General features: G+C 43.7%; 1 protein-coding gene across 1 annotated transcript in view; it reads right to left on the bottom strand.

Annotated features, from left to right (window-relative positions):
* Positions 1 to 12,743, bottom strand: part of CDK19 (cyclin dependent kinase 19) — a 391,521-nt gene that overhangs the window by 360,470 nt on the left and 18,308 nt on the right. Inside the window, exon 2 of the mRNA XM_030199212.1 lies at positions 2,333 to 2,408. Coding sequence (XP_030055072.1) covers positions 2,333 to 2,408 — 76 coding nt within the window. The remainder of the gene's footprint in view (positions 1 to 2,332; positions 2,409 to 12,743) is intronic.

Raw genomic sequence — 12,743 nt, forward strand, 5'->3', positions numbered from 1 at the left:
ATAACATGTATAGAATGTTTGTACGTTTGGGAAGCTTGCCAGGTGCCCTTGGTCTGGATTGGCCGCTGTCGTGGACAGGATGCTGGGCTCGATGGACCCTTGGTCTTTTCCCAGTATGGCATTACTTATGTACTTATGTACTTATGTCTCTCAACCACCTCTACGACCTCCACGAAAGGACTGAGTCCTTTGGAAAAACCTGGAGCGCTGAACCGGAAAAACTCTTCCCAGCCGATAACAACGAAAATCACGGCCTCTACCACGACCTGAGAAATTGCCATGGCCAGAACCTCTGGGACGATCCTCTGGCAACCTTGGAACCCTAGCCTCACCCAGGCTATGTACCAACTTGTCTAATTCTTCCTCAAACAGAAAAGAACCCTTAAAGGGAAACTTACTAAGCTTGGACTTAGAAGCCGCATCCGCCAACCAGCCACACAGCCAAAGAGTACAACGGGTGGCGAAGGAGATAGCCATAGACTTCGAAGAAGCCCGAAGCAAATCATAAAGAGCATCTGCCAAAAAGGCCGACCCCATTTCCAACTTTACCACTTCAACATCAATCGCAGAAAGATCATCCAAAGAACAATCCAAAAACCTTTCTGACCAGCAGAAGCAAGCTCTCACTACTAAGAACCCACAAATAGCAGCCTGCACAGCCAGAGCAGACACATCAAAATAATTTTTTAGCAAAGATTCAATACGACGATCCTGGGTATCTCGCAGCGCTGTTCCACCATCCATGGGCACCGTGTTTCCCTTAGTAACCGCGGAAACTACCGCATCTACTACTGGGGGGCGCAAAAGATCTTTACCCGAGTCAGGAACTGGATAAAATCTGACCATAGATCTCGCAAGCCTAAAAGCAGAATCAGGAACATCCCACTGAGCCTGAATAACCCTAATATCTTGATGCACAGGAAAAGACTTACCTGCTCTGCGAATACCCTTGACCAACAAATCCACCTTTCTAGGCTCGGCCACCTGGATATCCTGGTCATCAAAATGCAAAGTAGAAGAAACCTGAGAAATAAGCTTTTGAAGGTCATCTTTATGAAAATCCTTACCACCGAAGGATCCTTTCCCACAGGAAGAGACTCTTCTTCATCTGCTGTCTGTTCCAGCTCCTCAGAAAACTGCTCCTCAGGAAACCATGCCTCCTCCTCTAAGGATGGCATTTCCTGAACAGAGGAAAAAGAAAAATCCTGTTCTACCTCCTCAGGGAGTCTAACCCGTTTTCTAGGCAAAGAGGCCCCCTCCAGAGATCTTTTTCCTGGAGGGTCCACAGGAGCCGCTTTGTGCAGCAGAAATGCCTGGTACATTTGTACCACAAATTCAGGAGGAAAACCTCCCTCACCCACTGCCAAAACGAGAGTTTGAATGGCAGGCATAGGCAAAGCAGACAGAGGGGTCTGAGGCGCAGCAAACAACAAGACATCCAAAATGGCAGTGTTTCCCGCCAAAATCGGCACCGGGAGCAAGGGAGACACAACCACCGCTGAAACGCCCAAATTGGACCCCCCCACCCCAACGATGGTGCCGACAATTTCCCGGTTCCTGCACCCTGCTGCACTAAATCCTCTGCAGCGGTGCAGTACTTACAGACACCACTCGCACCGAGACCCCGCCGCTGACAGACGGAACAACAGCGGAGTTTTTCGGACATCGCTAAACAGCTGATCAGAAAGCAGAAAAAGACGTGAATAGGAGCTGCCCTGCTTGTTCTAATAAACCAGACCAACCATGGCATCTCCAAAGCTCCTCCCATGAAGAGCTTGAGGAAACCTTTTCTTTTTTAATAAAGAAAGCTAGCTATGAAATTAAGCAGCCAGCACCAGAAATCAACAGGGAGGGAATGGGAGGAAGGACTCGGCCTCCCGACTGTAACACTCCCAAGGCACTAAGAGACCCCCACGGGCCTCTGCCTCTAAAAATCAGGTCTTTTTTGTTTTTTGAAAGATGCACAGGAATAAAATAAATAACTTTAAACACAAAGAGAAAAATATGACAGAATAGAAAGAAAGGAATGAGACTGAAGGGCTCACCACCTGCTGGAGACTGAGATTACTGGATCTTTAGCTGGCAAGGCTCTTATTGGCTCGCTAGAGTCACAGTTTTATTCTCAGTCTCCACCTGCTGGAAGGCGTGCACACCCCATCTGTCACATTCTGGGCCAGTCTGGAGGGACGCTAAGGAAAGAGCTAATATTTACACATTGTGTCCCTCCTCGTGCTCTCTTCCTCATCAGTCTGCCCATGGTTAAGAAAGTCAAATGGAAACACCAGCAAGAAGGGAACAGAAGAGGTGGGTCCAGGCTCACTGCAATACTTACTGCAATCTCTCGGCAGGCTGACATGGATATTCCTGTGCCTTCTATTTGCTTCAGTGCGTACTCCTTCTCATCTCTTCTGCACAGAAAAGAAAACAAGAACTATTAAGATGGGAGTCTAAAGGCACCAGAGTTTCCTTAAGAGTTAAACTCTCCAAACTCACAAGTTGCTTAAAGCCAGGAAAACATTCCCGAACTAAAAGGGAGCATGACAGTCTTAAAGCATCAAGAAACTTGGAAAGTTTAAACACCTTAAACAAGTTTATTTCTTTTATCCCCACTTACAAAAAATAAATAAATCACTGTCCTGGAGAAATAGACTCAGAATTACATTATCTGAAATGTTTAGGAAAGCTGCTCTTACGATTTTTAAGCCATATACTCTTGTTTAACTAGGTTACCTGGGATGTGGGAGATTTAAAAAATTAACAGGGCACTTATAAAATTTCCAAAACCATCTCTCTCTTTTATAAAGGCAACTTCATAGGTACCTTCATAAAATGGGCATCCAGACCAAGCCTCAGTTGCAGACAAATGTGTACATCACACATACATGTATTTATGATGCACACAAACTCTTCCAACTCGTAAACAAACTACTAAATACCACACCAGTTACTTCTAATAACATAGACACCCCATCAGCAAACAATCTTGCAAACTACTTCAAAGAGAAAATTATAAAGTTACGACTCATGTTACCTATCAACACAACTGACTATGCAAACCTCCTTGAATGCCTAGATCCAAGACCTGGGGAACATCCAGCAGACCGCTCATGGACCAACTTTGACACACTCTCGACCGACAATATCTCCCGATACGCCAAATCGCAATGCAAACTAGACATTTGCCCTAGCAGCCTTATAAGATCTGCCCCTCAACAATTCAAAACAGACCTCACTAGCCACATGAACTACATGCTACAAAATGGCCTTTTCCCAAAATATAAAGGAAATATCCTACTCACTCCTTTACCTAAAGACGCAAAGAAAAGTGCGGATGACTTAACCAACTATCGTCCAGTAGCATCTATCCCACTAATAACTAAACTGATGGAGGGTGTAGTGACGAAACAGCTCACAAACTACCTAAATAAATACTCAATTCTTCACGAGTCTCAATCAGGATTTCGGCCAAATCACAGCACTGGAACAGTACTAGTGACTTTAATTAATAAATTTTAACAAACAATTGCAACAGGCAACAACATACTCCTCTTACAATTCGACATGTCCAGCGCCTTCGATATGGTCGACTATGGAATACTACTACATATCCTAGATTACTTTGGAGTAGGAGGCAACGTTCTTAACTGGTTTAGAGGATTACTGATCTCAAGATCATACCAACTGACATCTAAAGAAACTATATCCACCCCATGGACACCCGAATGTGGAGTTCCCCAAGGATCCTCCCTCTCACCAACCCTCTTCAACTTAATGATGATACCCTTAGCCAAACTACTAGCCAATCAAAACCTCAACCCATACATATATGCAGATGATGTTACGATCTACATCCCGTTCAAACACGATCTAAAGGAAATCTCCAACGAGATCAACCAAAGCTTCCAAATAATGCACTCCTGGGCGGATGCTTTTCAGTTAAAACTCAACACAGAAAAAGCACAATGTCTCATACTCACCTCACAACATAATACAAGTAACTTCACAACCATAACCATCCCAAATGTTTCCCTTCCCGTCTCTAATACACTGAAAATTCTCGGAGTCACCATCGATCGAAATCTCACACTTGACAACCACGTGAAGAATACAACTAAGAAGATGTTTCACTTCATGTGGAAACTTAAAAGAATAAAACCTTTCTTCCCTAGATCCATCTTTCGCAACTTGGTACAATCAATGATACTAAGCCACCTGGACTATTGCAACGCACTCTACGCTGGCTGCAAAGAACAGACTATCAAGAAGCTTCAAACAGTCCAGAATACTGCAGCTAGACTCATATTTGGAAAAACAAAATATGAAACTGCAAAACCCTTAAGAAAGAAACTGCACTGGCTCCCACTCAAAGAGCGAACCATGTTCAAGATATGCACTATAGTTCATAAAATCATTTTCAGAGATGCCCTGACCTACATGCCAAGACCTCGTCGACCTACCTCCTAGAAATGCTAAAAGATCTGCCCGCAGATTTCTTAATCTACACTTCCCTAGCTGTAAAGGATTAAAATTCAAACTAGCACATGCGACCAGCTTTTCCTACATGAGCACACAGCTATGGAATGCACTACCAACAAAATTGAAAACAATTAACAAAATAACTTTCGCAAATCTCTGAAAACCTATCTCTTCAACAAGGTCTACCACGAGAATCCATAGCTTAACTATAACACTTCCCCACTCCACCCTGACTCTGAATGACGTCCTTCTATAACTGTTTGCTTAATTCTTTTTATAACATCCTGATCTATCTGTGACACCAACTGTATCTTTTACCCTGTAATGGCGATGTCATAACAGATCTTTGTAAGCCACATTGAGCCTGCAAATAGGTGGGAAAATGTGGGATACAAGTGCAATAAATAATAATCTTTTACCTGATAATTTTCTTTCTTTAGTCAATGACACTTTTCTGAATGAATGGGGTTGGAGATGGAGGTAGAGAAAACTGAATTCTACCAGTGACATCACGGTATACGCTGTGGTGCTCCCTAGAACAATCCAGTACGCATCTGCCCAAGCTGAAGAATGTCCCTTTTTGTAACCCAGCCTGCCCCATCAACCACTGTAGCTGCAATGATAAGCAAGTGAGCAAAACACCACAGAGTGGCACTTGATACCTGCATGTACCAGGGAATAGCCATTTCAAGGGAACCTCACATGGCTGCCAATCAGAATCATAATTGGCCCTTCTTTCTTTTTCTTTTTTTTTTTAATGAACTAAAAGGGAACACAAAGCACACCCTCAGCCCTGGGCCGAGGTCTTCCAAGGGCACAGTTTCAGAAAAGTGTCACTGACTAAAGAAAATAAAATTATCAGGTAAGACATAATTTCTCCTTTCTTAGCATCAGCTCCACTGTTCTGAATGTATTGAAGCAGGTCTATTGGACGGGGGAAAACAAGGCCCCCTGAATGACAGCTCTGCCAAAGTCCGAACGAGCTCTGGCCAGCACATCCAATCTGTAGTGCTTAGCAAAGAAATGGAGTGATGACCAAGTTGCCGTTCTGCAGATCTCCTCAAGGGACACCGCCCAGGCCTCAACCCAGGAAGCGGCCTGAGCTCTTGTCAAGTGGGCCTTGAGCCCCTGAGGCACCGAACGATTCCTGCTGATCTAAGCGGCCTCAATAGTCGCCATAATCCACCTCGCAATGGAAGCCTTCAAGGTCACCTTGCCCTTTTGAAGGACATAGAAAAGTACAAAGAGGTGGTACGAAACAAAACTTTCATTTCCTTGAGGTACCTGATCTGTACGGTCCATCTAGTCTGCCCAACAAGATAAACTCATATGCGCTACTTTATATGTATACCTGACCTTGATTTGTATCTACCATTTTCAGGGCACAGACCGTAGAAGTCTGCCCAGTACTAGCCCCGCCTCCCAACCACCGGTGCTGCCACCCAATCTCCGCTAAGCTTCTGAGGATCCCTTCCTTCTGAACAGGATTCCTTTATGTTTATCCCACGCATTTTTGAATTCTGTTACAGTTTTCATCTCCACCACCTCCCGCGGGAGGGCATTCCAAGCATCCACAACAAAAAAGGGGTGGGGAAAATAGGCTCTATTCAAACAATGGGGCAGACGTATAGATTAGTTAAAACAATGATTTTTATTGTGAATAGGTGACTCAACACAGCCGTGTTTCGGCGCCGTAGCACCTTCCTCAGAAGTCTATAAAAACAAATATAATGACAGATATAATACATAAATACTGCATACAAAGCATCCACCACTCTCTCCGTGAAAAAATACTTCCTGACATTTTTCCTGAGTCTGCCCCCCTTCAACCTCATTTCATGTCCTCTAGTTCTACCGCCTTCCCGTCTCCGGACACAAATACCTGGCAAGATCCCAAATACGTACAAAACATTTTATACTGCTTATCCCAGAAATAGTGGATTTTCCCGACGTCCGTTTAATAACGGTCTATGGACTTTTCCTTTAGGAAGCCGTCCAAACCTTTTTAAAATTCTGTTAAGCTAACCGCCTTTACCACATTCTCTGGCAACGAATTCCAGAGTTTAATTACACGTTGAGTGAAGAAACATTTTCTTCGATTCGTTTTAAATTTACTACATTGTAGCTTCATCGCATGCCCCCTAGTCCTAGTATTTTTGGAAAGCGTGAACAGACGCTTCACATCTACCCGTTCAACTCCACTCATTATTTTATAGACCTCTATCATATCTCCCCTCAGCCGCCTTTTCTCCAAGCTGAAGAGTCCTAGCCACTTTAGCCTTTCCTCACAGGGAAGTCGTCCCATCCCCTTTATCATTTTCATCATCCTTTTCTGCACCTTTTCTAATTACACTATATCTTTTTGAGATGCGGCGACCAGAATTGAACACAATATTCGAGGTGCGGTCGCACCATGGAGCGATACAAAGGCATTATAACATTCTCATTTTTGTTTTCCATTCCTTTCCTAATAATATCTAACATTCTATTTGCTTTCTACTACTACTACTTAACATTTCTAGAGCGCTACTAGGGTTACGCAGCGCTGTACAAAATAAACAAAGAAGGACGGTCCCTGCTCAAATGAGCTTACAATCTAAAGAACGAAATGTCAAGTTGGGCAGTCTAGATTTCCTGGATAGAGGTGTAGAGGTTAGGTGCCGAAGGCGACATTGAAGAGGTGGGCTTTAAGCAGAGATTTGAAGATGGGGAGGGAGGGGGCCTGACGTATGGGCTCGAGGAGTTTGTTCCACGCGTGGGGTGAGGCGAGGCAGAAAGGGCGGAGCCTGCAACAGCACAATGAGCAAAAGATTACAACGTATCATCCACGACGACACCTAGATCCCTTTCTTGGTCCGTGACTCCTAACGTGGAACCTTGCATGGAGTAGCTATAATTTGGGTTCCTCTTTCCCACATGCTTCACTTTGCACTTGCTCACATTAAACGTCATCAGCTATTTAGACACCCAGTCTCCTAAGGTCCTCTTGTAATTTTTTACAATCCTCTCTCGATTTAACAACTTTGAACAACTGTGTATCATCAGCAAATTTAATTACCTCACTAGTTACTTCATCTCTAGATCATTTATAAATATGTTAAAAAGCAGCGGTCCCAGCACAGACCCCTGGGGAACCCCACTAACTACCCTTCTCCATTGAGAATACTGACCATGTAAACCTACTCTCTGTTTTCTATCTTTTAACCATCATTTACTGTGTTAACTATTAGGAAGATGGGAATGACATTATGCCTTACCAATGAAAAACACCTGTTACAAATGAGATATTTGTACTCATCCAAAGTTCTTATGCCTTTTCATATCAATGAGGAAATAGTGCTCCTTATGTTTTATGCTATATAGTTCATAATAATCTGTGCAAGAAGTCCCTCCACACTATGGATAGCATTGACGCTCTTGCTTACTACCTTAAAAGCCATTGCAGCTCTTTTGTCTCCTTTGATCTCCAAGAGCTGGCATTCCAGTACCCAAGTGAAGTTTGACAAATTGGCTAGCAATCTGCATCCAGCTTTATGAACAAACTTGTGCTCCTCTAATCACTAAAATGAAACCTCATCAAATTAGAAGCACTGGCCCTTCTGAAATCTGTTTTGCTGGACACCATATGCACAACAGCAATGGACCTCACCTTCATACCTCTGCTTCCCACTACTGCTTTGGCAGTACATTTTGACAAGCTGTGCTGGCCATCCTGTTTTTGTGACTATGACTGTCCACTGTCCAGGAGCAGCTCAAATTATAGCTAAGGCCCTCATGATCAAAAGCAAACTCCGGCGCTAGAGGCTGTTAACGCCATACTAGTGCCAGAGTTTGCAGCCGACCCATGATCAGAGCCATCGAGCGCCTGAAACAGCGCACTCGAGGGCTCTCAGCGCAAGTAGCATGCAAATGCATGCTAAACAGGGCTTCTAGCGCAATTAGCTTGCAAATGCATGCTAATCAGCGCTTAACGCATTCATCCCCAATGATCAGCGACCAGCGCGCCAAAGATTGGGTCGCTGGCCGCAGCAAAATCAACGCCAGCTCCGAGCTGGCGTTAGATTTTGCAGATCATTGGGGAGGAATGGTGAGCCCTGTCCAGCATGCAGTTGCATGCTGGCAGGCCTCCCTTCCCCCCCAAAGCAAACGCGAATGGGGGGCTGGAGGTCCAGTGGAACTCTGGTCCCCCCGATGATCCCCCCCCCCCCATGTTCACGGAGGGCTGGAGATCCGGTGGGTCTCCAGCACCCCCACCCCCTGAACCCACAGAAATCCAAGTGGCCACCAAGTGTCATCTGAACATCCAGCATGTAAAGTCTCCGATCCACCGGCGACGATCCCTGCACCACAAAGGAGGGCAATGAAACCTCCTGATTCACATGGAATGGAGACACCACCTTTGGAAGAAAAGGCAGAAATGTGCGCAAGGACACAGAATCCTCCGAGAAAGAGAGATAAGGATCTGCAATTCTGACACCCTCCTGGCAGAGGTGATAGCCACCAAAAACACTGTTGTGAGGAAAAGATCCTTGATGGAAACCAAGCACAGAGGCTCGAATGGAGCCTCGGACAGCGCCCAGAAGACCAGGTTGAGGTCCCAAGAAGGAAAGAACAGACAAAGAGGGGAAGCAGATGCAGCATCCCCTTCAGAAACCAAGTCAACTCTATGCCAGGCCAGACAGATGCCCCTCACCTTCCCCTGAAAACTGGACAACACAGCCACCTGGACCCTCATGAAACTCAAGATCAGCCCCTGCTCCAGGCCTTGCTGCAGAAAACCTAAAACATCTGGAACCTGAGCCCTCCAGGGAGAAAGGGGCCATTCCCCACACAAAGTTTCAAACACATGCCAGACCCTGACATAACCAATCAGTGGCTAGTTTTCATCTATTCAAAATAAACCAGTCAAATATTACAGTAAGTATAAGAGGTGGGGGACTTCATCTCACAGTGTACAGTGAATACTGAGAAAAATAAATCGCAATTTCCCACTGCACGATGAACTAAGGGAAGTGCTAAGCTCCCACTCACAGTCAGCATGAGGGATGCTTCTGCATTCCCAATCACCATGAGAATAAGGGCTGCAAACATCTCTTGTGATGAGCAACATTTTTCAAGGGGTGTTCCTTCAGTTGCTCTGCTTCTTCTTTCCTTAAACCTCTACTTATATCACAAATGCATAAGTCTCTCATCACTCAGCCAAAAAAAGCCTGCATAGCACAGGCATGTTTACAAGCCATTGCTAATGGAACACTCTGAGACTTCTTATATCTCTAAAAGATACAGCAGCTATGTGCACAATGTGAGCAGTACATTATCAAACACGACTTGAGCGGACAACTTGTTTTCCTTTTTCGGTTTCAGGCAGCTCGTTTGGCCTGTCTAAAGAACAACTACAAACAGGATGACGCTGGTAGCCATCAAAATACCAATTTTTTCCAACTTCTATACAGAGTGAACAGTAGAATGTTGGTCTACATATTACATCAAATGCAAACTATAAGCTGGTAAGCTAACCAGTATTTCTCTTTTACTCCCCTCTCAGATAGATATATATATAGAGAGAGAGAGAGAGAGATTTTTTTAATTATTATTTTTATTTATTTTTGCATTATACTGTTTTTCTCTCCTCTTCCCCCTACTCAATATCAAGCTGTTGTGGCCTTGAGCCTCGCATTCTATGCTACATGCTGTACCTGGACTTCTGGGTTGGGTTTCTGGGCTAGTCTGGCAGGATTCAAGAAAAGAAAATCATCAGGTGAGCATAATTTAACCTTCTTCTTCATCCTTAACAGATCAGTCCAGACAAGCAGGGATACACAAAAACTTACCCCTTCTCAGGGCATGTGACATCCAGTACTGAGTCACTGTTTGCACTAACCTGGACATCTAACCTGTAATGTTTTGAAAATGCATGCCGGGTTGTCCTTGATGGTTCGCTACCCTCAAAATCATCTTGCCCAGCAGCAAACAAAATACATAAAGAAACTTTCTGTCAAGCATTCTTGGAACAAAGTGTCTATACCACATATTCCTCCTATTCTCCAATAGCTGAAAAATGTTGGTACCTTTGTGTCAGCCCCAATGCCTGGGGGTCCCCTATATGGCCCTGATTAGGGCAAAGGCCTCACTGAAAGGTTCCTACTCCCATAAGTGAAATGCAATTCTGATGAGATAATGTGCCACTATATTTGACAATCCCGGACAACTGCAACAACCAATGACACAATAAGATCACCGAGAGTGCCACTTCACAGATCTCTGCCCAGTTGATAAGTCTTCTCAAGTCAAATGTGAGCTCCTAGTACCACCATGCCTGTTCAAGCTGGCCACTGCTGCCACACTGTCCATCAGCACCTTCACTGACTTTTCCTTCTGAGGCCAATCTAGACTGGTCTAGCAGAATGAATATGAAGGCGAAATTTAGTCTTACTAGATAATTTTCTTGATTCTTGCTTAGAGAGAAAGGTATCATCTTATTTTTTCTATGTTTTATTTTATTCTATTTCTCTTGATTCTTGCTAAACTAGTCCAGGCCCCACCCTGGAAGACCTCAGTGACCAAGGAATTTCAGGAAATCTGCCTTATTTTTCTGTCTTGTTGGATTGAGTTTGAATTCTGCAAAGGGTTCCCTTCAGGAGAGTTCCTTGGTGTTTGTATACATTTTATTTGTTAATATTAGCTTCGGCATGCACGTACTTAGAAATTCCAGACTGTGCCACTTCTTATACAGTGATATTACTGGAATATTCAGCTTCTCTGCCTCCATCTGCTGGTAGGGGGATATAACCTATCAGTCTGAATTGATCTAATAGGAATCAAGGAAAGGAAATTATCAGGTATGACTAAATTTCAGCTCAAACTCAAGACAATGAAGAGTAAAATGAGCTTTCAAGTTGGCTTTAAATTTACTGTGGAATGATGCTTCGTGGAGGTCAATAAGTAAAGCATTCCACAAATGTGAAGTAGTGACTGCAACTGTGTTCTGCCTTTTAGTTGACAATTACATTTTACTAAAAGAGGAGATGACTAGTAAATTCTGTTGCAAAGAATGCAGTGAGCAAGTCAGAGCATACAGGATGAATAAATCACAAAAGAAAGTTGATAATCCAGAATAGTAAGAAAAGCACTACTAAATGTGATGATAAGCAGCCAATGCTCCTCCCTGAGAGAGGGAATAAAGTCGAAAATGGCCGACTCCTGTAATCAGCTTTACTGCTGTAATCTGAACCTAAATTTATTGTAACTGCTAGATAGTGGATGGCTTGAAGCCTTGGAGAAGAGTGTTGCAGTATTCTATTGTGTTGGTAATAACAGCATGGATAAGGGTACAAATAACAGATCTAAGAATGAACAAATTGTCTCAATCAGTTTCAGAAAAAGAAATGTGAACTTAGAAACACAGAAAAATGTAGACAGATAAAGACCATATGACCTATCCAGTCTGCCCATTCATGCCAACTACTCTCCCTATCACTCTTAGAGATCCTATGTACTCTCTTGAATTCAGATACTGTTTTCGTCTCCACCACTTCCACTGGGAGGCCACTCCAGAAATTCATCACCCTTTCCATTAAGAAATATTTCCTCAGGTTACTTCTGAGTCTTTCCCCTTTCACCTTCATCCTACATCCCCTCATTCCAAAGATTATTTTCAGTTGAAAGAGACTCACTTCCTGTGCATTTATGCACATAGGTATTTAAATGTCTCTATCATATCTCCCATCTCCCACCTTTCTTCCAAAGTATATATACTGAGATCTTTAAGTCTGTCCCCATACACTTTATGATGAAGACCACTGACCATTGTAGAAGCCACTCTCTGGACCGACGTCATCATATTTATATCTTTTTGAAGGTGCAGTCCAAAATTGTACACAATACTCTAAATGAGGTCTCACCAGAGTCTTATACAGGAACATCATCACGTCTTTTTACCTACTAGCCATTCCTCTCCCTATGCACCTAAGCATTCTTCTAGCTTTCGCAGATGCCTTTTCTACCTGTTTGGCCAACTTAAGATCATCACATACGAACCCACCCATTCCGCTCCTCTTTTGTGCACAAAAGTTCTTCACCCCTAAACTGTACCGTTCCCTTGGGTTTTTGCAGCCCAAATGCATGACACTGAATTTTTTAGCATTAAATCTTAGCTGCTAAATTCCAGACCATTCCACTAGCTTCGCCACGTCCTTCCTCATATTATCCACACCATCAGAAGTGTCTACCCTATTTCAGATTTTGGCATCATCTGCAAAGAAGCAAAC

Source organism: Microcaecilia unicolor, chromosome 3 (genome assembly GCF_901765095.1).
Source record: "Microcaecilia unicolor chromosome 3, aMicUni1.1, whole genome shotgun sequence".
Classification (NCBI taxonomy): Eukaryota; Metazoa; Chordata; class Amphibia; order Gymnophiona; family Siphonopidae; genus Microcaecilia; species Microcaecilia unicolor.